The following is a 27,797-nucleotide window of genomic DNA, read 5'->3' as shown; positions in this document are numbered from 1 at the left end:
TAGTGTTTATAATGTCTAGTGTTCGATCACTTTCCGCCCCCACCCCTCCACTAAATTATTTTGCTAAAATCATCTCAGTATGAAGTACAATCTAACCTAACACAGTCTATACCTTGATTCGAACTTTACCCAATGAAAGAAAATATATTTTCACACGTGACCCAAATCATAGCATTTGCATCCAAGATTATGGTTCTGTCAGGGGGTAAAAAATCAATGCTACATCATATAAAGGTTAATGAGAAGTAAAAACGAAGCTTTATGAAGCAATTTTTTTACAGCATTAGCTTCAAGAAACACGTTTGAGACCCAGAAAAGCATTCCAAAAATGAGATCCTATAAAAAGCTTTAGGAAGAAGATGATAATTAGGGATGATTTGTTACAGCTCCGGTTTGCTCTTACTTCTTTTCATCTTTGCCTTAAACCTTGACTTCGCCATGAGTGTCTGTACTGTATTTGCGAAGTTCCCGACAGCCATTAAAACTAGAAGGATCCCACAAAAAAATACCTGCCAACAACAGCTTTCTTTCTATCAATAAACATTGCTTCGGTACATAGAGGCAAGAATGCAATATCATTTGGCTAAAGATTTTTTTACAAAAATTACCTGCCATTCAGAAACAACCCCAATGAATGCAGTCTTGAGTAACAGTAGTCCAACATATGCCTCGAAACCCTATATCAAGTCCAAAAACACAAAAATATACAAGCCACAACTAAACTCAGCTCACTGTGCTAGCTTCAACAAATTTTATATAACAAAAATGAAAATTTTTAGCACAAAATAACATTAAGGCCCTGTTTGTTTCAACATTAACATTTTTTGGAAAAAATTTTCCTCATTTTCCGGCGTTTGGGACAGCTAAAAAACTTGATCAAACCAAAATAATTTTCTATTGACCAGGAAAAACACACTTTTTGGGGCTGAAAAAGTTCTACGCCCTTTTTTTTTTTTTTTAGTGACATGGAACCTTACCAAGGCACGGGCCCTTTGGACCCACACTTGAGGAGTGAACCACCTATTCCCAACCCCACTTGCCAAAATCGTGTATCAAGTAATCCTATGGAATCTCTCAAAAAAAAGAAAAAGAAAAAGAAAAAAGTAATCCTATTGAACTCCTATTGGGGAAAAATGATTTACGCCTTTACAGGAGTGTAAAGTAAAACATTTTCAGCCTCTAGAGAACAGAAACCCCCCTTTCTCATGAAACCAAAACCCCTCCTCTTCAGTGGTGGCTCCAAGAATTTTGTTTAGGGGGGTCATTAAGAAATTTAAATTAAAATTTTTTTAATAAAAAGCGAACTTGAATATATCAAGTTATTGACAAAAAAAAAAAAAAGTTTTACTATTTCCTTCTACAAGTTTTCAAATTTTAAATTGTTATATGATAGTTCATTATGAGTATTTATTGCCAATGTGAGTAGCTATGACCATTTTATTTTGTTAAGTTTGTCTAACATTTTTATTTTTATGTAGTTGTTATTATCTATTAATTTATCATTGTTTTTTATAAAAATAATTTAAACTAAATGAATAAACATAACTCATTGGCTCTATATTAATTATTGACATACACAATCACACTCAATTCATATATAAAATAATACACTATGTGTCTACTTAACCAATTAAATGCTTAAACAATCACTAACTTTACAATTTTTCTTCTTGAATTTTTCTGACTTTATAACAAAAAATTATTATAACATGATAATAATACACACATATGTAATAAACCCTCTCTATTTCCTAATTATTAAATTATATAAAGTTATATTATATTTATACTGTGCACACAAATATCCACACACATCATTATTCACACAAATAAAATTATAACAAAAAGTAATGCACACAATTAATATTAGACACATTCACACATATATAATATAAATTTATAATAAAGAGTGACTTACCGTTCACAAACACTCACTCGTACTCTCAGAGTTGGAAATATTTGTAGTAAAGATGTATAAGATTTAAGTTAGAGTGTGCAAAAATATTTTTAAGAATAAATTTAATTATTAAACTAAAAAAAATTATAAATATATATATAACTTTTTTTTTTGGAAGTTGAGGTTTATCTGAACCCCCTGAACAAAGGTTAGAGCCACCCCTGCTCCTCTTTCAAAAGAACAGAATTCCTAAAACTGACAAAAGTATCTTTGAAATATCCAAAATACCATGAAATCCCCAAAATGATAAAAGAACTCCAAATTTCCCCAAATACCCTGTACAATGTCCTAAATACCCTTGAAACATCTAAAAGGACCAAAACCCTATAAAACATCAAAATAACATAAATAACTATAAAATCTCCAAAATGATCAAAATTTCCTCCAAACATCCAAAATGAACAAAACCCTAGAAAACACCAAAATAACATAAATACCTATAAAATCTCCAAAATGACAAAAATACCCCCTAAAACCTCTAAAATGATTAACCAAAACAAAATAACAAAAATACTTTCAAAACCTCTGAAATGACTGAAATCCCCCCAAACCTAGAAAATGAAAGGGAAAAAAAAACAAAGCTTTGAAACCTCCATAGTAACTAAAATTCCTTCAAAACCTCCAATATGACTAAGATACCTCTAAACCCACTAAAATGATAAATAACTCTCAAAACCATCAAAATGACAAAAATACCTCTCAAATGTGTAAGTTTGATTGATAGCTTCTATTGCTTTCAACAACAAAAAAAAAATTAATAATAATAATAGTTGATAGCTTCTGTTAATTGTAATAGTAATTTTTTTGTAGCAATCTTATTTTGATTGTTCTTATTTTTTAGGTTGATTTAGTTTTTCTATATTAATATTTTAAAGTGGTGAGTAAATATTTGCCAAACAATAAAAAATGTTTTCCAGAATATTTTCTAGCAAGAAACATTTTACACCGAAACAAAGGGAACCATGCCAAACCCCCCTCTCTTATCTTTACAAAACAAAAATTCAGCCAACCCTTAGTTGACATGACTTCTAGGCTCCCAAAACACATAACGGTGTGACAGATGCAATAGGTTATATTCATCTTTAAATGAATCATTGAAAAAAAAAATGCTCAAAAAAGGGGCCGCAATCCTAAAACATGGGGAATATATAAAGGATGTGCCAAAAGAAAAAAAAAAAAATATATATATATATATATATATATATATATCTATAATTCATGCTAACCAAGGACTCTAGTAAGTAACTGATCAAAAAAAAAAAAAAAGACTAGTTAGTTCGATGTAGAGAATTATACAGTAGCTGAATAATTGAAGCAGCATGCTTCTGTAAATGTTTAACAAGTAATGACCAAGTTTTGCGTACATCACCTGCAAAATGAAAAGTATGGGACACAACAACCACAGTTGGCCATCCACACCGGCCGTTTCTCCCCAGACAACATCCATCCTCTTAGCCTGAAAATAATAGTAAAATAATTATTGGAACCATATGTTCACATATATCTGAAAGAAAGAAATTCCTCATATCATTCTTGTGTCTTGTCATTCTAACAACGAAGTTTCAACAGAAAGAACAAAGGGTGGGTATGGAGGGACCTAAGACTAGGGATCAAAATGTGAAAAATGATTCTATATTTAATATAAAACATAGAATGAGTTCATCAAAAAAAAAAATGAAACACAGAATGAATAACAAAGGCAAATAAGGGGAAAAAACAATTTGGGGATGGCACCTTTCCCAATGCAATACGAGTATAGAGTCTCTGGCGTTGATATCTATTTTGTAAAAGCATCGCAACCCCTTGCATCATAGCCCATTGTAGGAAAAGTTGAACCCCTCTCTGCACATGATTTAACTGATAATTATTTACAGAACCAATGATATTGTTAGCACATTGTTAAACAAAAGTAACCTGCTTTTGTGTGCAATTTGGTTGCCCTTTAATCTCCCAGGTGAGACTAACCAGGGCCATACCCATAGCACAATAGTGATGATAAATCCACCTGCAAAATCAGTGTATTTGTAAAATACTCAGTGTGCTGTGCAACACAGACAAAACAAAGTGCCATGTCAAGAATGAAGCACTGATGACGAAACTGAAATACACGCCATTTAATGTGCATTTTAACAAAAATATCATGTTGATATTTATTTTGAGGTAAACATAGAAAGTTTTATTAGAGAAAACAGGTAGAGCCCTAATCATAGGAAGCACACAAGAAAAGCCCCTAACTACAAAGAGACAAGATGAACTCTAAAAGCTCAAGACATTTGCAACACCCAACAGTACAATAGAACAGAGCCAAACTTCCTTCAGCCAAAGTCAAACTCATACAGAGCTTAATCCATCACCTTTTGAGCAAAGGGGCATCTTTGTGCTTGCTTAATTCAATTGACAACCTAGTATTGCTACTTAACAAAACAAACCTTATTGTTGGAAGGTATGATTCACTTTCCAAACCATGAAGACTAAATCAAAGGATTGATTGCTTAGAGTAAATCAAGGATTGGAGCAAAAAAATTTATTTATAGGAAATTCAAATTCAAAATAGACATGTAATAAACTGATAGTTGACCTATTTTCAAATTCTTTTTTTTTTTTTTAAGTAACAAGGTATATGTAGTCCAAGTATACAAGAAGTATACAATAGGGTTGTTAGAATTATGGTTAAATAATTGAATTCATTATTTCCTAATAACTTAAGCTATTAGGAGAATTAGGTATTAAAGTACAAGATCCTGAATTCAATTCCTGTCTTCACTCTACCTCCCATTTAAATTGTTAAAAATCTCACATGTTGGGCCCCACTTATTAAAGGGAAGTATATCCATACATGAGGGGGAGTGTTAGAATTATGATTAAATTCATCGTTTCCTACTAGCTTAAGCTATTGAGAGAATTGGTAATTTAACAATGTACACCAACAATTATATTCTAACTTACAAAGATAATCAAATCTAATAAGTTTGAAAATGAAAATAATCCTGATACTATCATCCATTTAAACATTAATGTGAAAAACAGCAGTTTCAAATCCAAAATGGTAATTTCACACCACTCAAAGCTTCTAGAAATCCTAATTTGCCTAATGCCCTAATGCACCATATGAAGCAATAAGGAATCACCTTTCCTAGAATTTCCTCTATTTTTTAGGGATAAATAATGAACTTTATTGAGACCAAAAACAGTCAACAGGAATTTCTATGTTCTAACATCAACCAAATTGACCTTCCCAACAAGCTAATAAGTCTTACTTCCCTTTGCATCACCCATTGAGCCCCAAAAAGGCTAAAAGGCCATAGTCCAAAACTGTAAAGCAAGTGTACAGTGGAGTAAATGATTAAATGTCTCCCCCCATGCCTTTTGCACATACAACACCAATTCTGCACAATAATGTTCTTTTTTCTCAAGTTGTCTATTGTTAAGATTCTCCCCAATGTGACAGTCTACAAAAAGAAGCAACTCTTGCTGAAATTTAAGGCTTCCAAATGCTTTTCCAAGGAAAATCCACCTCTTGATTGGAGTTTAGGCTCTGTAGTAAGATTTGACCTCAACCTATTTTTGTGCATATGGCTTCCAACAAAGCTTGCCTTCTCCACTATCTCACTCTAATATTGAATATATTAAGTCCAAGAAAGACGAAATGGACTCCCAACTCCCAATCATGTATTGTTTGTATAAAATTAAAAACCCAATTAATGCATCCATTGATATACTGCAAATAATTTGCTACTATCACGTGCAATACAAAACAGTTCTAGGAACACCTCCTTGAAAGAAGGATCACCACACTAGACATCCAAGAAAAATTTACTTTTGGTACCATCACCCATCTAAAACTTGATGAATTGCAAAAATTTTGCACAAATCCTTATATATTTTCATAGGCTAACACCATAAGACCGATTAACAACATTAGTACACCATCCACCCCATAAAGTGCCATGCTTCTTCTCTACAACCCTCTTTCACAACGCCTCTCTTTGTGAACCATACCTCCACAATCACTTCCCTAAGAGAGCTCCATTAAATGATTTCAGGTTCCTGATGGCCAAACCTCCACTTTGAAAAGGTTCATAAATTTAATCCCATTTAACTAAATGAAATTTAGACTCTTCATCTAAACCCCTCCATAAAAATCTTGCTACAACCTTTCATTAAATCCAGTCATTTCCATCCCACCTGTCTTTTTTCCATATTTCTAGAATAGTGTTCCAAATGATCTTCACTTTGAATTTAAAACCAAAAGGCCGGCCTAAATATTTCAATGGTAACTTTGACATTTTGCACCCCAAAATAGTAACCAACTAGAACCAACTCTTTCCTAGGTTAACCTTTATACCAGAGACAACTTCAAACCAAGTAAAAACATACCTCAAGCGCAAAATTTTATTCGAGTTAGCTTCACAAAAAACTAATGTCTTTTTTTTTATAAGTAAATAACTTCATTGAAAAAAGAAAACAATACAAAAAAACCAAAGCACAGAGGCAGTTTACTAAGTAACTAGAAAAAACAGCAAAAACTATAAAACAAAGAAAGAACAACTATCTAACAAATCTGTCAAAGAATTAAAAGTAAAAACACCCTAAGCATTTGTGCACTCCAGCAAAGTTTGGAGAAAACAAATCAATGTCTTCTTTTTTCTTTTCTTTTTTTTCTTTTTTTGATAAGTAACTAAGAAAAATTATTAGAAAAACCAACCAAGTACACTAGGAAGTGTACTATAGTGACACAAATCAAGAACCCAGATTACAATGATCAATAAGACCAGGGAGAGAAAAACAAGAATAAAAAGGCAAAACTAAACTCCAATCAAGGATAGTATGGAAAAAGGACTTAATGTCAAGAATAGACCGTTCACAATCCTCAAAGCATCTAGCATCCACTCCCGCCATAAGAACCAAAACCTCCATAACTCTATATTTCGATGTCTACCAAACTTGCCTACCAAGAAGCCAACAACTCACTAACTTTATATGGCATAACCCAATGTATACCAAACAAACAAAAAACCATAGACCACAACTCATATATTGTCGGACAATGAAGAAGAAGGCGATCCACTGATTCCCCACACCTTTTACACATAAAGCACCACTCTAGCACTGCAATATGCCTTTTGCAAAGAGAATACAAGAAAACATCAATAGATTATTCTCTGAATTGCTGATTGTATAGCCCAATAATAACCTACCTCCTTATGCCTTATTTTTACATTCTACTCAATGCCTCCATAACAATAACAAAAGGTAACCACTAGGATTGCCATTGATGAAGATTGAAAAGCAAACTATAGATATGCAAAAATTCCACAAAACAAAATCCATCTCCTCCATTTTGCTGAACTTCTCAACAAATAATGAGAAAATTCCAATTTACATGGTCATAGGCTTTCTCCAAAACAAATTTGCAAAGAAATCCAGATCTCCTGACTTTGATCTGTTCTCAAAGCATTCATTAGCTCTAAGAATGAATCATAAATTAGCTTCCCCTTCACATGGGCATTTTGAGAATATTCTCTAACACCAATCTTAGCCAATTAGCCAAAATTTTAACAAGAATTTTATGAACTCCACCCACAAGGCTAAAGGGCTGAAAGTCCATCACATCAAGTGTGCCATACTTTTCTGGAATGAGAGCTATAAAAGTTGCAGTAAGACTTTTCTCAAACTAACCCTACTTGTGGAAAGCCTAAAACACTAATGATATCAGATTTAATTATGTTCCAACATGTATGGAGGAAGGAAAAAAAAAAAAAGACACAGGAAAGCCATCTGGCCTGGTGCTTTATTTCCATTCAAGCTCTTGACCACACCACACCTAAAACTTCTTTTGAAAAAAGTCTTTCCAACCATTCGGCACCATCTTCAGTTATAGCTGAAAAGTGTAAACATCCAGCAAAAGGTGCCTAAATTCTAATACCTTCACAACAAAGGATTTCACCATGTCAATACTATACTTATATCTTCATAGGAGTATTTCTTGCGGAATTTTGATTGAAGGGTGACTTGTCATTTTAAAGGTTTGACATATGTAAATTGATTCGTACCAAGTTTCTCAATTGATCACTAATTTTCTCATACTGCCAATAAAAAGAGGAGTACAAACTACTTTGCAGGAAGTAGTTTTAACATAGATTTCATTTCCTACAAGTTGCGCATTTCCTTAAAAAATTAATAATTTAATGCACAACTCAAGGGCGAATATGGGAAAGTATGTTCATTTTCCAAAGAATGAAGACCAAATCAAAGAATTAATTTCTTGGAGTAAATCAAGAGACTAAATCAATCACTTATATTGATATGAAATTCAAATTCAAATTCAAATAACAAATGTAATGCATTGATAGTTGATTTTCAAATTCTATAAATCCCATTATAAATATGGGTTTCCTTGTAATGTGTTGTCTATGAAGTGAATGAAAGACATAGGCATTTGGGTTTTGGTGTTGTGGACATAGGTCCTAGTGACCAAACAATAATAATATCTTCCATTCTCTTTCTCATCTAAGGCCAAACCACATTAATATCTTCCATTAATCTTTTTTCATCTTCTATTTATTCTCCATAGTATTTCAAAGTTTGACACTTCTCATTCATAGAAAACCTCCAAATCATCTAAACCTCACCAAACTCTCAGGGCTTTTCTGAATACATGAATTCAAAGGTAGTATCTATTCATTCCAATTCCCAATCTTGCACTGCTGTACAAATCACAAATTCCAACCAAAACAAGTCTGTAGAGTCTCTGACCATCCCTAAAATCAAATCTAACATACTAATTAAACAACCTCCAACACCCCCCCCCCCCCCCGGGCACCCCCTCTTTCAACCTTTTCTCACTCCCTTTCAAAGAATAAACCCCCATGTTGACTTTGACAATGTTAGATATTTTCAAGCCAACAAGAGAGATGGCAATGTCTACTATTCTCAGAATACACATTTCTAGTACCATGTATTATATAATATACAGTCCCTTCATATTTTCAATCAGATTCTAGATTTATTTAAGTCAAACCATATATTATTCCTTCACATCTCTCCATGCATGCAATACCTAGATTTTTTTTTTATTGGTAAGTCATGTATACACCTAATGGGTACAATACCTAGATTAAATCTTCTAGGTCAAGATTTGAACATCCTTTACCAAGAATAACCTGAGATAACCAACACAAACAACATAAAAAGTGCATTTACCAGGTAGATACCCAAAAGTAGCTTGGTAGCAGATATAAAACCTCTCTTTATTTATTTATTTATTATTTTTGATAAATAACTTAATTTATTGGAAAAACAAGGCCCAAGTATACAAGAAGTAAACTATGAGACCATCACCATCAAACTCTCAAGTTACAATGATAAATGAAATCTGAAAGCTGAAAGAGATGTAAAAGAAATGTAACCCAAAGATGAAATCCAATCAAACAAAGACTTCAAAAAGAAAAAGAAAAAAAAAAAAAAACTTCTTTAAATCAAGGATAGTCCTTTCGCGACCCTCAAAACTTCTAGCATTAAAACAAATCCAAAACTCTTTGTAGCATAGCCCATTGAACTCCAAACAAACCAAATATCATACTCCACAAAACCGACTTTGCCAAGAAGAAAAAAAATCCAAGGCATAGCCCATTGAACTCCAAACAAACCAAATTTCATACTCCACAATTCAGGAGTAGATGGTCCATAGTCTCCCCAGAGTTTTTGCACATATAACACCAATCTATCACAACAATACATCTCTTCCATAGGTTGCCAATAGTAAGAACTTTTTCCACTATAGAAGTCCATGAAAAGAATGCAACTCGAGGTGGAACATTTGATCTCCAAATAATTTTCCATGTAAAAGGCACAGTTGTATTAGGCATCAAAGAAATGTAATAACCTCCCCCTCAAAACCCCTGCCCTTAGCTGGCTTCCAACAAAGTTTATTGTCCACACTTCCTCACTGGATGGGAATAAATTAGATACATAAAAGCTGCCAAAGATTCCAACTCCCAATTCTGCACAGGTCGTGAGAAATGCAAATCCCAATGAAGAACTCCATTACAGAATTGCATAAGGGCCACTATAGAAGAATCTGTGCCACAACTAATTCCATACAGTTCTGGTTAAGTGTATTTTAACAAACGATCTCCTTACCACCAATCATGCCAAAACTTCACTCTAGATCCATCCCCCACCTCATACTGGATATAACTGGAAAAGGTCTCCCACTCCCATCTTATAGATTTCCAAAGACTAACCCCATAAGGGCCTGAAACCACTTCAGTGCACCGACAACAACAACAACAACAACCACCCCCCCCCCCCCCCCCCGGGCGGTGCCCCCCAACAAGCACTACTTCACCTCAATCACTCTACCCCATAACAACTCTCTCTCAGTGCCATATCTCCACAACCACTTTCCAAATAAAGCTTCATTAAATTTTCTTAAATTCCTAATAGCCAGCCCCCCATTCTACTCTCTCTCTCTCTCTCAATGCAGCTTGAACCTCCTTATTCCACTACCAAATCTCCTTAGTTGGTCACTCACATCCTTTAGGTTCATTGTGTATTTCTTTAGCCACTTTTTTAATGCAACTAGCAATTTCATTCCACATCTTATCAACATCTTTTTCTAGATCTCACTTGGCTTTTTGGTCATTTTAATCTCTCTAAATGCTGCTTGAACCTCCTTATTCCACTACCAAATCTCCTTAATCGGTCACTCACATCCTTTAGGTTCATTGTGTATTTCTTTAGATTCTTTTTTAATACAACTAGCAATTTCATTCCATATCTTATCAACATCTTTGTTTAGATCTCACTTGCCTTTTTTGATCATTTTAATCTCTCTAAATGCTGCTTGAACCTCCTTATTCTACCAAATCTCCTTAGTCGGTCACTCACATCCTTTAGGTTCATTGTGTATTTCTTTAGCCACTTTTTTAATTCAACTAGCAATTTCATTCCACATCTTATCAACATCTTTGTCTAGAACTCACTTACCTTTTTTGATCATTTTAATTTAAACAAATTTTGTTTCTCTCCCTTCAAATCCCACCACCTAATTTATGTGTTTCCAACCATGCATAGACCTTCATAAAGGAACAAGCAGATCCAGATAAACTGAATATTAACTAAAAGGTCATCCAAATATAAGTCATCATGAAAATTAAATTCTGATGCCTTCTAATATAAAATATATAAAATCATTGTTCAAACTGTCAATCCAGTTTGTTCTAATATGTTATGACAAAATCATGCTCATTGTTTAGTTGCAAAAATTCAATGCCATGAAAGATTGTATGCACTTTTACCATGGACGAATATCGCTTCCGTTCACTCTCAAAATGTTTTCTCGCAATGCCAAGCCAGTGTAAAGGAACAAAAGCCAAGCCTGACAAAGTGCGTGTTTGATATTAAATAAAAATAAAAATCTTCAAAATCGGGCTTTAAAAACTTAATTAGGGAAATACCTCGTACAGCTGAACGGGAAAAGCTGGCAAGCATCCATCCCAAATCCAAGACCTTAGAATAAGAAGTGCTGCTGGGAAAAAGAGAAACAGAAGGGCAGTTCTATCCTGGTTTATAGAGATAAAAGAGAGTTTTTAGTGGAAGTGAAGCTTCTCTGGTTGATATTCTTTTAGGTTGCATTTGAACATGAAGATTTAAAATCAAGGGACTCGAAGAACAATTGTTAATATTAATAGCTTAATATGAATTAAACAACACTTAATTGAGCTTTCAAGATTTTATTCCAATAAAAGCATGAATGATGTTATGGACTTGAAATTAAATTTTGCAAATAATTATTTCAAATCCACATATTAATGAAATTAAACTCCATCCAAAAATTCCATCAATAGTAAAAATTTTGCTCTTTCATTCTCTATTTAAATCATTTAAATTAAATATTGAAACACAAATTTTAATCTTGAATTCCTTCCATCAAGATGAAGCAATAGGTACCCATTCTTTTTACATCTTACAGACGCAGCAGGTTGGTGTTGAACCCACAACCTCACCCTCAACCTTGGTTGTACAAGGGGAGAAGGTATCATGTCGAGCTAGTGCTCATCAGCTTGAAATTCTTTAATGCAGGACAGGAAAATCTTGATAGTAGTGAGTATCAGTAGAAAAATGCTAAATGTTTGCAGAAGAGGGTGAAAAGAAAACATACGGTAGAGTAGTAAAAGCAAAAGGCAGAATATAGAGATAGAGAAGGAAGCATACTCTGTAACTGTTGTACTCCTCTTTAACCTTTAATTGAATGTCTTTTTGCGAGGCGCGGACATTAATAGGACCCAGAAACATCTTCAAAAATCCCCCTTCACATCAATTCATTCATTTCAATTTTAATAAACAAATATAAATTTGAATTTGAATTTGACTACTATTGGAATATAATATAACCTTGAGTTTTTGGAGGAAGGAAAGAAGCGGCATCTCCGTCAACCATGATACATCTAGCTCTCTGTAAATCTTCTTCGAGCTGCAAAAAACTAAAAATGAATTCAATGAGGAAAGAATGGGAATGGGATCCAATTAAACTTGCAATGAAAGAATAATAATTATTGCCTTGTCTGCTAACTTGGGATCGAGAAGGTTATGGTTGTTATGCGAGAGGAGAGAATGGAGGCGGCGAATGGAAGAGTCGAGGGAAACGACACGGTTACGGAGGGATTGGTCATCGGCGGAAGCCTTGGAAATGAAAGATGCGGCAGAGTCCTGAAGCTCCTTAGCCTGCTCCACCACTCTTCCTACTTCTTCCTCTATTTTCTTTGCTGATTCTGATTCCCCCATCTCTTTTCTTTGTCAATTCCCTCAACAAGTTTGTAGCAGGCAACTGGTAACCAGAAATCAAATATGCACTATGACAAGTTTCTTAATTTTGAAACTAAAAGTAGATATACAATTCTTTTATTCAAACATGTAAGATAAAAGCAAAATCATAACTTTGACCAGACTTACAAATCATCCAGTGCCATTAGTAACATATCATAGGAAAACTTGTGTGCCTAATTGCCAAGCTTGTATCTGAGTACTGTTTACCACAAAGCAAATATATCAAATTATGAGTTTCTTAATTCTGAAACTAATACTACACCTACAACACCTTTAATGACTTAACCTAGCATTTAGGTTTTATTTTAGACATATGGATCAGATTGTAGGGGAGGAAACCAGCAGCAGAAAGAACTTAGCAAAAGCCATTAAGCTGCAGCAAACCACCATCAGAAAGGGTTGGCAATCAGGTAATGACAAGTTAATTTATCCAAATTTTGGGCAGATTATTAAAATATCATTCTAATACCACAAAAACAAACGTGACCAAATAAAAATGGAAGGACCAAAAATATTTCATAAAAATTTATTGTTCCTTTAATCCAGGCACCTCATCCCTACTTTATATCATGGTTATAATAGTAATGTCAAAGCCAATGAGCTACCCTCCAATTGTCATATACAAGAGGTAATAATTTTGTGCCGTATTGTTTGATGTGGTGTATTTGGAGTGAGAGGAATGCAAGATGTTTTGAGAGATGCGAACGGTCCTTGCTAGAGATTAAGTCTTTCTTCTGCCAAACTCTCCTTTTTTTGGAGTGTGGCTCTGTCGCATTTTACTTGTTTTTCCATTCCTGTTTTACTTGATCATTGTAATTTTGGTTCTAGATTTTTCTCAGGTTGGCTTCTTTATTAATAAAATTTTTCATTACCTATCAAAAAAAAAAAAAAATCTACCATCCAAAAAGTTAAAAAGGAATTTTCCATTGCACCCAACTCAATGATCCTTGGAAGAAACCTGCTATATATTTTAACATTTAATTTTTGAAGTCACAGCCACCAGATGCAATTTTTAGTGCCTAGAGTAAAAGTACTACCGACACAACTAGTTGCTGACTTATGACTTATGACTTATGACCCAAATCCCTTTTTCTCCATTTCAGTTCGACACAAACAAAGAGAGCATTATCTTCAGCTAAGCATTTCATCAAACACGTAATTTGCATTTCAAACCCACAAACAAAAACAGAAAATAAAGACAAACACACAAACAAACAAACAAAAATCAAATGAAGAAGAAGAAGAGTTGAGAGAGAGAGACAAACCTGAACGGTGTTGGCGCGATTGGAAGAGAGCGTGAGAGATATCCCAAATTCGAGCATTCACATCAACCTTTGTCCACAACCACCACCACCGAGCACAACCACTGAGCACAGCAAATGCCAAAATCCACTGAATAAGGTCAGTTACCAAATTGCAAAATTGAACCACCGGTGATTGATTCAACGGTCACCGCAGTATTGTGTTCCGATTGCGAATCGGAGATCAGGGATTGAATCGGGAAGCTTCGGAGACAGAAACAGGTGTACACGCAACGTAAGAGAGAGAGAGAGAGAGAGAAGGAATATAATTTTTTTTTAAAGTTTTTTTAAGATTAGTTTGGCGATGCTGATGCTGATGCCGATGCTTAGCTATATTTTTAACATCAGACACGGTTTGATGCTGATGTTTAGCTATATTTCACAAAAAAAAAAATAATAATAATAAGATTTCTTTTTTTTTTTTTCATATTTGTGCTTATACAATAATTTTTATTATTTTATTTAAGAAGGAGAGGTATATAATCCCTATCTATATATATATATTATTATCTTCTTTATATATTATTAAGCGGATTTAAAAAGTTAGTTATACCTTTAAAAAAAATGTCAAAAATACTCCTAAGCTAATTAGATAATTCTTATTTTTAAAAAATAAAAAACAGAGTTAAAATTATAATTCAACAAACTAGGTCAATTCAAATTGAAAAATTACATTAAACTCAAAATAAATAAATAAAAAGAATGTCATCACGTGCGGAGCGCATGTGTTGAGGCTAGTTATCTATATATATATATATATATATATAAAATCGAAACTTTTGAAATTTCCACAATTTTCCACATTAGCATATTATTAAAAAATAAAAAATATATATAAAACCGAAATTTTTGAAACTTCCATAATTTTCCACATCAGCACAGTATTAAAAAAATAAAAAATAAAAAACCAAAAAGCACAGTATTAAAAAATTTTTAAAAATAATAAAACAAAAAAAAAGTCATTTTGCACTCCCTTTCACGATGGTTTTGACAATGCTCTCCTTTTCCCAAATTCTCTGCCTTTCCCACCATCGACCATCGATCATCTTCCTTCTTCAGACCATCGATCTCTTCATCAAACCACCGACAACAGCATCGCAACGCCCTTTCCCATTCCCTTTCACGATGCTCTAGCATTCCCAATCCTTTGCCTTTCCCATCGCATCCCCACCATCGACCATCGATCATCTACCTTCTTCAGACCATCGATCTCTTCATCAGACCATCGACGACGGCATCGCAATCTAATCCAGCCCATGGCCCAACAACTATGTCGGTTGGCAATACAACTGACCCAGCCCGTCGAAATCGGCCCAAAGGTATTATCTTATAAACCTATAATATATATATATATATATTTTTTTTTTTTTTCTGAATCCAAACTCTATAAATATTAGTACTCTATAACTATATATATAAACCTTTCACGATGCTTTTTTTTTTTTTCACGGCTGTTCAATTTCTAGGTTTATTGCTATTGCCTTTCTCTTCATTCTTTTCCTCCTTTCGAATCAGAGTTAAAGGTATGGTATTTGTTTGCCTCTATGATAACTCCAGCCTATTTTTAGTGTGGATTTCTTAACCTTTTTTTTTTTAATTTTAGTTATATGTCTATGGGTTTGAATTTGTTTAGTGGAATTGTAGTTTTTGTGCACACACTTAGATAATCAATTTGAATATATGTTTTTGTGTGGAAACTGAGCTATTGGTCAATTTGAATTGTTTTTGTGTGGAAACTGAGCTATGGGTTTGAATTTTTTTGTGGAAACTGAGTGAGGTGGAGTTATCAGCTTACTTCCTGATAATCTTAACGAAATTGTTGTGGAGTACGTTGAGGTTAGTTATTCATTACATTGTTCATACTGAATTATGTCTTTTTTTTTTCTTTTCTTTTCTTTACAGATATGGAGTAGGTTTTTAATAGTTACAGCAAATATTTGGTTGCTATTTTAAATCTACTTTTATGCTTGGATATATATGTTTCTTTTCATAGATATAAATTAATTTTCTGTAACATTTTCTTCTTTGGTATATTTTGTTGTTAGAAGTATGGCTTTGATTATGTGTGGTTTATATGTAAAATTTGTATATTGACGTCTTGAATTGAGGTTGATTTTGGGTACAGTTGACATCAGACAGTTGAGTTCCAATTGACAAATGACTTTTTTTTTGGTTCTAGAAGTTTAGAAGTTTAGTGCTCCACATCTCCAAGCCTTTCTACAATGCCACCCTTAGATGCCCTGTTTTTTATTTCTAAGTTTATTGATATTTTTATTTATGATTTCTACAATTGGGTGGATTAGGATTGGTTAAATTGGTTGTGTCGATGATTAATTGATTTGTTCTAAATGGTGTTATGTTGATTATGTTTGCTTTCTGGATCTTGCGCTTACAATCTATTTACCAAGTTGTGAAATTTGGCAATTTTGAGCTACACATCTGGGTAAAGGCTGTAAAGCAACATGAAGAGAAAAAAAAAAAAAAAAAAAAAAAAAAAAAAGAAGAAGAAGAAGAAGAAGAAGGGCGGGACGATGTCAAGGTACCGGTACGAAAAATTCCATCTCTTTCTCACCGTATCTTCTGTAACTATCTCTTCTTGCCTCTATTTTTCTTTTTCTTTTCCCCACAATCAAATCCTTTGTTATCTCTCTCTTGTAGTAGTGCTCTTTTCTACACTAATCCTTCTCTTGTAGTATTGCTCTTTGTTATCTTTCTCTTGTATTCTCTTCAATTAGTTAAGCCATTCGGTAATGGAAGTTGTGGAGATTTGTGGGTTGGAGTAAATTGGCCTTGGACCACCAAAGAAATATTTCAAAGTTGTGGACAGAAAAATAATTTTAGAGAGAGTGAGAGGGAGAGAAGAAAAATAAAAAATAAAAAATAAAAAACCAAAAAGCACAGTATTAAAAAATTAAAATAATAATAATAAAACAAAAAAAAAAGTCATTTCGCATTCCCTTACACGATGGTTTTGACAATGCTCTCCTTTTCCCAAATTCTCTACCTTTCCCACCATCGACCATCGATCATCTTCCTTCTTCAGACCATCGATCTCTTCATCAAACCACCGACGATGGCATCGCAACGTCCTTTCCCATTCCCTTTCACGATGCTCTGGCTTTCCTAATCCTCTGCCTTTCCCATCGCATCCCCACCATCGACCATCGATCATCTACCTTCTTCAGACCATCAATCTCTTCATCAGACCACCGATGACAGCATCGCAATCTAATCCAGCCTATGGCCCAAAAACTATGTCGGTCGGCAATACAATCGACCCAGCCCGTCGAGACCAGCGCAAAGGTATTATCTTATAAACCTATATAATATATATATATATATATATATTTTTTTTTTTGAATCCAAACTCTATAAATATTAGGACTCTATAACTATAAATATAAACCTTTCACAATGCTTTTTTTTTTCACGGCTGTTCAATTTCTAGGATTATTGCTATTGCCTTTCTCTTCATTCTTTTCCTCCATTCGAATCAGAGTTAAAGGTATGGTATTTGTTTGCCTCTGTGATAACCCTAGCCTATTTTTAGTGTGGATTTCTTAACTTTTTTTTTTAATTTTAGTTATATGTCTATGGGTTTGAATTTGTTTAGTGGAATTGTAGTTTTTGTGCACACACTTAGATAATCAATTTGAATATATGCTTTTGTGTGGAAACTGAGCTATTGGTCAATTTGAATTGTTTTTGTGTGGAAACTGAGCTATAGGTTTGAATTTGTTTTGTGGAAACTGAGTGAGGTGGAGTTATCAGCTTGCTTCCTGATAATCTTAACGAAATTGGTGTGGAGTACGTTGATAATCTTACGAAATTGGTGTGGAGTACGTTGAGGTTAGTTATTCATTACATTGTTCATACTGAATTATGTCTTTTTTTTTTTTCTTTTCTTTACAAATATGGAGCAGGTTTTTAATAGTTACAACAAATATTTTGTTGCTGTTTTAAATCTACTTTTATGCTTGGATATATATGTTTCTTTTCATAGATATAAATTAATTTTCTATAACATTTTCTTCTTTGGTATATTTTGTTGTTAGAAGTATGGCTTTGATTATGTGTGGTTTGTATGTAAAATTTGTATATTGACGTCTTGAATTGAGGTTGATTTTGGGTACAGTTGACATCAGACAATTGAGTTCCAATTGACAAATGATTTTTTTTTTGGTTTTAGAAGTTTAGAAGTTTAGTGCTCCACATCTCCAAGCCTTTCTACAACGCCACCCTTAGATGCCCTGTTTTTTATTTCTAAGTTTTTTGATATTTTTATTTATGATTTCTACAATTGGGTGGATTAGGATTGGTTAAATTGGTTGTGTCGATGATTAATTGATTTGTTCTAAATGGTGTTATGTTGATTATGTTTGCTTTCTACATCTTGCGCTTACAATCTATTTACCAAGTTGTGAAATTTGGCAATTTTGAGGTTTTTGTGGTGTCTTATGAAACTTTCTGACATTTTTTTTGTGTGATTTCAATAAAACCTTGGTATTATCAATTATGATATGAAAAACAAAAAGTTCTTTGTTTTCTTGATGATGACTATAAAAAAGCAGTTGGCCAGGATTTGGAATTGGGTAAACTGACCTATTGGTGCTTTGCAAAAAATTCTCATACCACACTTAATATAGACATGTAGGAAAAATTAAAACAATCACCAGAATGGAATTGACAACTTTGAATGGTTGGTGTAGCAATCAATGAGGCAACTTTTGACTTGATCTAAACTATTTGTATAATTGCTGCATCACATTTATGTTAACAATATCATATTTATGGTCCAATTTTTTGTAATCAACTGAAAAAGCCAATTGAAAATTTAAAAGCAATATAATGATATGGACTTCCTACACAAACTATCATATTCAAATTATTTTAAGTCTATTTTGTACTAAAATAATCATTTTATATTGGGCTGTTTGGTAAAATTTCCTTGAGAGATTAAGTTGGTTGGGGGTAGATTGATTTGTTCACCCTTTCCCTCTAACCTTTCTAAAAGATTGGAAAGAGTTTCATCCTTATGAAAATTTTGTGTTGTTTTCACCTGCTTCAGTTAATTCTATATGCCAATAAGTGATGAGGGTTGCGCATGAATGCTGATGCATGAGTAGTGATTACTGATTATGGTTTCTGCTTTGCCAATTTTGTTGTAAGGTTATCTCATTTTGCTGTTCTATAGGTTCAAGTATTAGAAAATTTATTTAGTTCAGTAGTTTCACAGCCTAATAATTTTATGGTTCTCCTTCCAAACTTATAATTAGGCCAGTAAGTTGTTTTGCACAAAGTTCTATATGGGTTTAGCCAAGAAAGAAAAAACAAGGATTCTTCTAGAATCTTTTCCTTGTAGTAGTTCACATAATCTTCTCCTTCGGTTTTTTGATTGTTTAATATGTATTTACAAGTTACTTTTTTCTAATTCCTTAAAAGCTACTACTTGAAATGGCCGGGATGCTTCAACGGTTGCAGATGCAGCGATGAATGTAAGGTCTAAGTCTATCCACCTCTTGGCCCAACTAATTGAGAAAGAGTTGATCAGCTTAATCTACTGTTGTTAATTAATATGGGATTCTTTTATAAGAGACACAAGAGGTATATTATATAATATATATATATATATATATATATGTTGATGGTTAAATGCAAGTACATTTCAGGTACAAGGAGGGCAGAAAGCCAGGTTCATGATTAAACATTCAAGGTACAAATTATATGATTCATGGGCAGTTTCAACTTCAATTTGATGATGGATTTTCAATTTTAGAATTATTGCAAGTGTTGCAAGTCTATATTTAAAGTGAGAAAATTTAATATAGAAAGATTTTTAGAATGATGATTTTTAAATTCTGCAGATGGGTCTTTGAGTTTATTTACTTTAGGGCTATGGTTTCTTCTGCTTTACATCTTATTGTGGTAGAAGTCGAACACTTTAGTGGGTTTTCAAACTTGGGCTTCTTCCTCTAGAGGTAGAAGATTCTTTCTTTAATTTTTGGTTATTGGTTCTCGATTTACATTACTTTGCTATTATTATTATTTTCATACATGATGCGTAGAATTGGATCATGGGTGAATTATAATTGAATTCATAGATTGATGGGTTTAGATGTAGAGGGTTTAGATATTTCAAAATTATTGGTCGCATTGAATTTTTATGTTCCTATTTGTGTTGTGATTTGTTATTTAAAAATAATGTATAGTTTATATCATCAATTGCCCTTTTTAGTTGGTAGATTTTGGATCAAGTTGAATTGCATGATGTCCTTTCTTCAAAATTTTAGACCTTTTCATAAGACTCATTGAGACAAAAGATTTTTGAAGATAGGCCAACCCTATCGTAGCATCACCCGATGTGCTTGACAATTGTCTGAGTGAAGTCAAAATAAAAAAAAATAGCTTGGAAATTTTTTTATGTTTATTTTATGAAAATCCTCTATTTTCGTTTGGATTATTTATTGTTTTTTTTTTTCATGCCAATACAACATGATATTTGTTTGGTTTACCACAAGGATTTTCGTAATTATTAGAATATGATGAGTTTTATACCTTGAGCCTTGATTTTTTTTTTGCTGATTCTTCCCACTGTAGCGGTAATACTGTTCAATATCCCAACCAAAGGACCTAGGTTGTCCACCTATTTTAGACCTTTGTACAGCCCCTTTCAATTTTCAGTCCAAGCCATTAATATCTACACTACTTGCAAGGTCTCTGTCTTTCTCCATGTATATGTGTATGTGTGTAAAGTTTGTCTTTTTTCTCTATTTATATGTGTAAAGTTTGACTGTTTTATAGCTTTTCAATGGGTGATATTTTCATTTTGGTTGGGATTGCTTAGGTGTTTCAAGTTAGAGTGAGTTTTGTAAAGGATGTGCAAAAGCAAGAGGCATGGTGGGAAAGACAACATGAACTTGCGGCTGAGAATTTTGGGGTAAGAATTTCTTCTAATATTTCTTACTCGTCATCTTCTTCTTTCAATTTTTATTTCTTTAAGTTTTAATTTTGTTTATATAGAACTGTTAGTGTTTACATGTATTTTTGTGTAGTTGTCTTTAGAATAAATAGATTATGACTTTGGGAATTTACTTTTTGACTTAAGTGAATTATAAATATTGGGGCCTTGAGGCTTATTTTATCATAATTTACCACAAATCAATTGATACTGTATGACTTATTATCTATATATCTTTAAAAGAAAAGGTTTGTAAAAGGTTTTATTTATTTATTTATTTATTTATTATTATTTTTTTGCCCTATTTGAAGCTTCTCAATGGGTATCACTAAGACTTCGTAAGAAAACCACAAATATGATAAACTATATGTAAATTTACTTTAAAATTTGATTCACGATTCACACTATTATTTTCATTACATTCTTATGTGTTATTCTATAGACTCTTACATTTATCATTTTCATTATGTTATGATGTTTAGAAATCATTTATTTTTAGAAGTGACCTTCTTACATCAATTTATAGTGGTAGATGATGAATTTTGATAAATGTCAGGTTTTGCTGAAGGAGCTTACAAGTGTTGATATAAATTTCATGTAAAATTGTGAATGGTGTTAATGCATTCACTTAAAAGTGATTGTCTATTCAGTACTATTAGAAATAATTCTTGCTGTTGGCTGGGTCATGTAATTAATTGGACGAGGACATAAAAGAAATCCATTTATGAATGAGGAGGAGGAGGAGGAATACATGTTGCGTACATACCTTTTTTTAAGGGTTTAATTCATTCAACTGACTACCTACTATTGTAGTTTACTTTTAATTCTTTTTTCTTCAATCCTTTTATGATATTTGCTGTTGAAAGGTAGAGATAGAGTTATTTTTTGTATTTTTTTTTTTTTTGGGTTATTTGTTGGCTTATAAATTCTATTAAGTTCTTTTATGTGTTTCTCTACAGTTTTATAGGCTCTCTTTAGTACTGGTAGTGGAAGCAATTGGACTTGCTTGGTGATTTTGTTGAAGGAGCTTACAGGTATTTATATAAATTATTATTATTTAAAAATTTCCATCAATTATTAATATACAATGAATCATTGGATGCTATTAAAAGAGAATTGGATGTCAAATTGTAGAATAAATTTGGGGTGGGGTTATTATGAAATTTATTGACATTGTGAGTGTTTGGTTTTACATTTTAAATCTTTGATGAATTGGTATAATTTGGTGTTATACTTGATACTAATTTGGCGAAAAATCAAGTAGCTTGAAGAAGTTGAGAAAAGAGAAGAGCTTAAGAAAGGGAGGAAATACATTCTTGAAAAGTATTGGATAAAACTTGAAGATGTAAGCACAATTGTATATTTATTCTATTTATTGGTTTTTTTGTAATACTTATTAAACCAAATGTAAGAGCACATTATGATTATTGTAATATATTACTTTATAATATTTGCATTTATCTCATTTTTAATATTACTTCATAATAGTACATGTTTCATCTTATATTAGAGCCAATTTAGCTTTCAATAATTGAAATTTGAGAAATGTTTAAACATGAATATGTTAACATTTGATTTAAAACAATCTCGTGCATCGCACGAGTTAGCAACTAGTTATTATTATATTAAAAGGATTCAGAAAATTAGTTATGGTTTCAAAAAATGTCAAAAATACCTCTAATCTAATTAGATAATCTTTATATTTAAAAAATAAAAAAATAGGGTTAAAATTGTAATTCAACAAAAAAAAAAAAAAAAAAACTACTAGAGAAACTTTTTTTCCTAAAAATTAGCACACTCTCTATTTTATATATTTCACGCACTTTTAATACTTTTTTTTCCTAAAAACTAGCACATATTAAACCTAGCAGTTTACTCCATTTCAAATCATAAATTTTAGTTTCTTAAAAATCTTTTCATGTGTAACCTAACTAATGGTAGATAAATTTAAATTGAAAAAATTACATTAAACTAAAAAAAAAAAAAAAAAAGAACCCCATCGCACGTGCAAAACGTGTATGATGAGACTAGTAAAAGTTTATTTTAATGATAAATCCATAAAAATTAGATTGCATTATTGAAGATTACTAGATTATGATAAGATGTTTTCTAATAAATAATAATTATCCCTTATATTAAAATTTGATAGGTTTTTTATTTTTGGAAAAAAGATAGATAATCAGAACTTAAAAAAAATGAAAAAAGTAGACAAAAATTAATGAATTTTGTAGGGAAAAAGTAATGAATAATTTCACTCTAAATTACATAGATTTGATAAATTTCAAGACTAACAAGCCATAGTGATTTATTGAGTTATTATCTTGAAATATTATATATTTATATTTATATTTGATAATAATAGAAGCAGAGGTTAATTGTTTAGTTTTACCAGCTGCATTTAAATGGCAGTTTACACTCTTGTTCACGCAAATTTTTCTTTTTAAATCAGTTGTTTTTCCATCCCTATATTTTATGGGTTACAATGAACCCAACCAAAGAAAGCCCAGGGTTCATGGGCCCTTGAACGGGACAAAGCCCAAACCAAAACACCAGCCAACAAGGCTCCAATTTCACAAAAGCATGAGGTCCTCCGCATAAAGGGTCAGCAGCTCTAAACTTGTCGCAATTAGGCCCCAAGAAATGCCTACGATGGCCCAAGCCTGAGGAAACTAGCCCAAGTCATACTGCAAAACAAAAACAATTGGGCTCAATATATGACAAATTAGGAACAAATCCAACAGGGTACCCAATGGCCCCAAAGTGTAGCACAAAGAGCCACAAAACATGACTATTCATCATTCCAAAGTCAATACTTAGGGTTAAGTGACCTAATCAGCAGCCCAAGCCTGTAAAGGAGCCCGACCCATTACAATCAGAACCCGAAGGAGGAGAGGTTTGGTAGGAAGTTAGGGAAATTCCAAGAATGTGGTATTCTGCCTCAGACTTTTGGGTATTGTGTTTGCAGGGAATCACATAAGCTCCATAGGAATTAGAGAAATGTTAGAGATATAAACTTTTTTACGAAATTTTTTACAAACGGCTGATATGGTGAGCAGTTATTGGTAAATGAAAAAGTGATTAATGGTGACTGGTGACTAGGGCTGTCCAAACATATCCAGTGACCCGACCCACCCGGACAACCAACCGAAATCAATCCGAAATCGACCGACCCGACCTACTCCGGCGGTCGGCGGCGGATTTTCTCCACCAGAAACCGACTCTGGCGAGTCGGTTTCGATTTCTCTCCCCAAAAACCCGAAAAACCCGAACCGACCGGCGAAAAACCCATAATCCGGCAAAAAAAACCCAGATTCCGGCGAAAAACCCAGATTCCAGCAAGAAAATTCCAGATTCCGTCGAGAAAAACCCAGATTTCGGTGAGGAAAAACCCAGATCTCGGCCAAAAAACCCAGATTCAGGCGCTATTTCACGTAGATCTAACGAAATTTTGAGCGAATCTAGCGAAATCTCATCGAATCTGGTGAGATTACAACCGGATCTGGTGAAATCTCATAGATTCCGATGAGATTTCACCGGATCTGGGTTTTTCTCACATTTTCTCGCAGTTTCCTCGCCGTTTTTTTGCTGTTTTCTCAGATCTTTGACTTCGACCGACTCGTCCGCGCACCTGTTGAAGTCTGATCCGCCCGACCCGTTTACTCCGGCGGTCGGCGGCGGATGAGTTTTTCCAAAATCCGATTCCGTCGGGTCGGTTCCGGGTTGGGCACAAACCCGACCCGCACCGACCCGTGGACAGCCCTACTGGTGACAACTAATAAGAAATTGGCCATATCAACAATTTATAAAAATGTTATAAAATTGTTTGTGATTGTAGCATTATTCTATCGCAAGATTAGGGGTGGCGGGAGGGGAGCTGTGGCCCCCCTGACTTTTCAAAATCTCTCCTCCCTCTTATATTTTCGGTAAAAAAAATGTAATTTAGATATAAATTTAAATAATGCCCCCCTAGATTTTTATTAAAAGCATGTAACATATTTATTTAGATAACTAATTTATCATATTTGTTTCCTCTAACTGCTCTTGTACCATAAATAACTCATTAATTCAAAGTGTATTTAATGTATTTTATGAAAATATGAAAGTTTATCTATTATTAATGCATTGTCTCTTTCTTCTAATTACTTTTATACCATAATAACATATCCTAGAAATATATTAGTACATATTTTTAATAAAAAATTTTCATTTAAAAAAAATTAGAGACATGGACATTTTTTTATTTCCTTTTAGAAGAAACAATAAATGTTTTTTTCTTTAGAAACAAGAAATAATAAATGTTGATTTATGGTTTTTTTTTGTTGTTGTTGTTGCTAATATATTGATTTCATATGGTTAGGGCCTTAGGAGTTAAATTTTTTTTAGAAGAAGTTTAAAATCTTTTAATTTTTAGTATCTTATATATTTACTTTGTTATATGTAAGAAAATAACATTTGTGCTTATTCTTTGAATTTAATTTTTTTTTATTATATATATTTTGCTTGGTTCCCTCTATTTCTCAAAAAAAAAAAAAAGCTTGGCTCCGCTTAGAAAAAAAGTTGGCTCCGCCACTGCGCAAGATGCAGGTCAATTCTATTGTTTAAGCTTTACACCCCTATTGCCCACAACTACGGGTTTTTCCTTATTAAATTCATCCCACTTGTGCATTCTGCCGCAACTTGCCTTCCATTCTGTCTAAAAGAGGAATTTTCCATTCATGGTTAGAATGAAAAAGCATACATGACTAAGTATATATTGTAGTTTAAGGTTACAATTAATTTTGGAACTAAACTTTATCCAATCAATAATAATAAGTATATTTCACTCAAAAAAAGAAGAAGTAATAATAGGTATATCTACACAATAATAGTTCCATAATTAATCATGTTTATTGCTAGAAATCTTATCAATTCTATTATCAATAATAGACATTTTTAGAAAAAATAATAGTTATATGGCTAATAATATTGAATGAAAAACACGTTATTTGTTGCAAGACATTAATAATTCACTCATTTGAATGCTTATTGTTATTGTGTTCACGTGTTGCTATTTATTCATTCAACGTTTTAGGTCAGAGAAGTGTAGTGGAACTGGAACAGTGGAACGTGGATTCACCACAAGTAGGATAAGTATCTTCTATATGTCAAGAAATTCCAACTCATGGTAAGGATGAGTATTTCTTGTAAATTGTTTTTGTAAATTTGTAATAGGAAAATGTTGGACTTTTTTGAAACTAATGAAATATGCAATGAGAATTTTCTAAACGGTCGGGGCAATGGAAATGTGTTGGAATTATTCTTTTTATAAATAAAATATTAATAACTTTCATCATTTTTATTTTTGATTTGTATTGCAGGCAAGAAAAGTAATGGTGTTGAGATGCCACTCAAATCTCACAACTAGTAGGTTGTGGGCAACAATCATTTAGGGTGCCACAATTTGGGACACTTTTGAAATGTATTTTTATAACATTCAAACACATATTTTCATAATATTGAAAACTGAATAACAATACTCAAACACTGTTGCCAAATGGGTAGAAGCCCCAACCACAAAACGTGGTGGTTGGCTATGATACCAAATATTAGGAACCCATGGTTAGAACCATTGTTATTAATACCGTTTCGGAGCCCGTTTCGGTTTGTCCAGTGGAATGGAATATTTCGGTACCGGCCGATTTCGGCGTACCGTTTTAGGGTTTTTCGGATTTTCATATATATATATATATATATATATATATCAAAAGGGGGGAAGTTACAGAGCAACGCCCCAGGGCAGACACTCAGGGTCTTGCATCTCTTCGTAACAAGGGTACCCCTAGTACCTATCAAAGTCACAAGCCCAGTGCGGATTCAAGGCTTGCCGATAGGCGGAGAGCCACCCTTTACCCCCCTATGGGGCGTGAGAGTTCCTACCACAACCGGAGCCTCAAAGAGGAGTAGTTGGCTCTGATACCAAAAGGGGGTAAGTTATAGAGCAACACCTTAGGGCAGACACTCAGGGTCTTACATCTCTTCGTAACAGGGGTACCCTTGGTACCTATCAAAGTCACAAGCCCAGTGCAGATTCAAGGCTTGCCAGTAAGCGGAGAGCCACCCTTTACCCCCGTATGGGGCGTGAGAGTTCCTACCAATATATCTTTCAATAAATTTTTCAAAAGATAATAATAAGTTATTAATTAATTACCAAAGTAACCACAAATAAGCTAATAATGAGGTGATTATTCTTAAATACTATTTATATACTATTAATTGGGTGCATTTTTTAGAACAATGTGTTTTTTTTTCTTCCAAACAAGTAGTAGTGTAGTACTATTTTTAATTGTCAGCACATGTTAGACTTTTAGCCTTAGGATATGTGGCACTATTTGCTAGAAAAGAAAGAAAACATGGCATCATTTGCTTGCTTACCCATTTAAGAGATTCCACCTACCTCACCTAAACCCAGCTCCTTTACCCAAGTCTAGTGTTCAAACTCTTTACTGAGTTTGAGTTTTTCACTTTTAACTCACAGCACTCCAGTCCTAGCCGCAAGACTTTTTCTCCCACTCTCTGTGCTGCAAAATTGCAAATATGTGAAGGTTGAAGTTTCATGAGTGATCTACCTCAGGCTCAAAGAATGATCCAAGCTCACCTTCGGGTTCTTACCCCTCTCTCTCTCTCTCTCTCTCTCTCTCTCTCTCTGTGTATGTTCATCACTTCATTGTTGTGGATTTTTGGGTTGTATTTGATACTGTGATGCAGAATAGAA

General features: G+C 33.2%; 1 protein-coding gene and 1 long non-coding RNA gene across 7 annotated transcripts; one reads left to right on the top strand and one right to left on the bottom strand.

Moving 5' to 3' along the window:
- Window positions 1-124: 124 nt before the first annotated feature.
- On the bottom strand, window positions 125-14,406 carry LOC115971154 (transmembrane protein 120 homolog). 2 transcript variants are annotated; one of them, XM_031090878.1, is made up of 12 exons: window positions 14,053-14,406; window positions 12,914-12,986; window positions 12,521-12,788; window positions 12,356-12,434; window positions 12,176-12,270; window positions 11,419-11,523; window positions 11,260-11,339; window positions 3,872-3,962; window positions 3,692-3,799; window positions 3,327-3,413; window positions 609-677; window positions 125-509 (listed from the first exon to the last, which is right to left on the bottom strand). In XM_031090878.1, the coding sequence occupies exons 3-12, from the start codon at window positions 12,743-12,745 to the stop codon at window positions 381-383; spliced, it is 1,068 nt and encodes a 355-aa protein (XP_030946738.1). In that variant the 5' UTR covers window positions 12,746-12,788; window positions 12,914-12,986; window positions 14,053-14,406; the 3' UTR covers window positions 125-380. The 2 variants fall into 2 exon arrangements, with proteins under 2 accessions (XP_030946738.1, XP_030946739.1); XM_031090879.1 differs by lacking the exon at window positions 12,914-12,986.
- A 3,391-nt stretch (window positions 14,407-17,797) lies between these two features.
- Window positions 17,798-22,452, top strand: LOC115972542. 5 transcript variants are annotated; one of them, XR_004087492.1, is made up of 7 exons: window positions 17,798-17,937; window positions 19,531-19,692; window positions 19,758-19,801; window positions 19,953-20,066; window positions 20,933-21,025; window positions 22,006-22,080; window positions 22,311-22,452. It is a non-coding gene; the product is annotated as an uncharacterized LOC115972542 (long non-coding RNA). The 5 variants fall into 5 exon arrangements; XR_004087494.1 differs by lacking the exon at window positions 19,953-20,066 and having other exon boundaries at window positions 19,531-19,588; XR_004087490.1 differs by lacking the exon at window positions 19,953-20,066.
- Window positions 22,453-27,797: the final 5,345 nt, after the last annotated feature.

The sequence above is a fragment of the Quercus lobata genome, chromosome 12, assembly GCF_001633185.2.
Source record: "Quercus lobata isolate SW786 chromosome 12, ValleyOak3.0 Primary Assembly, whole genome shotgun sequence".
Taxonomy (NCBI): Eukaryota; Viridiplantae; Streptophyta; class Magnoliopsida; order Fagales; family Fagaceae; genus Quercus; species Quercus lobata.
This window is presented reverse-complemented; position numbering and strand designations above follow the sequence as displayed.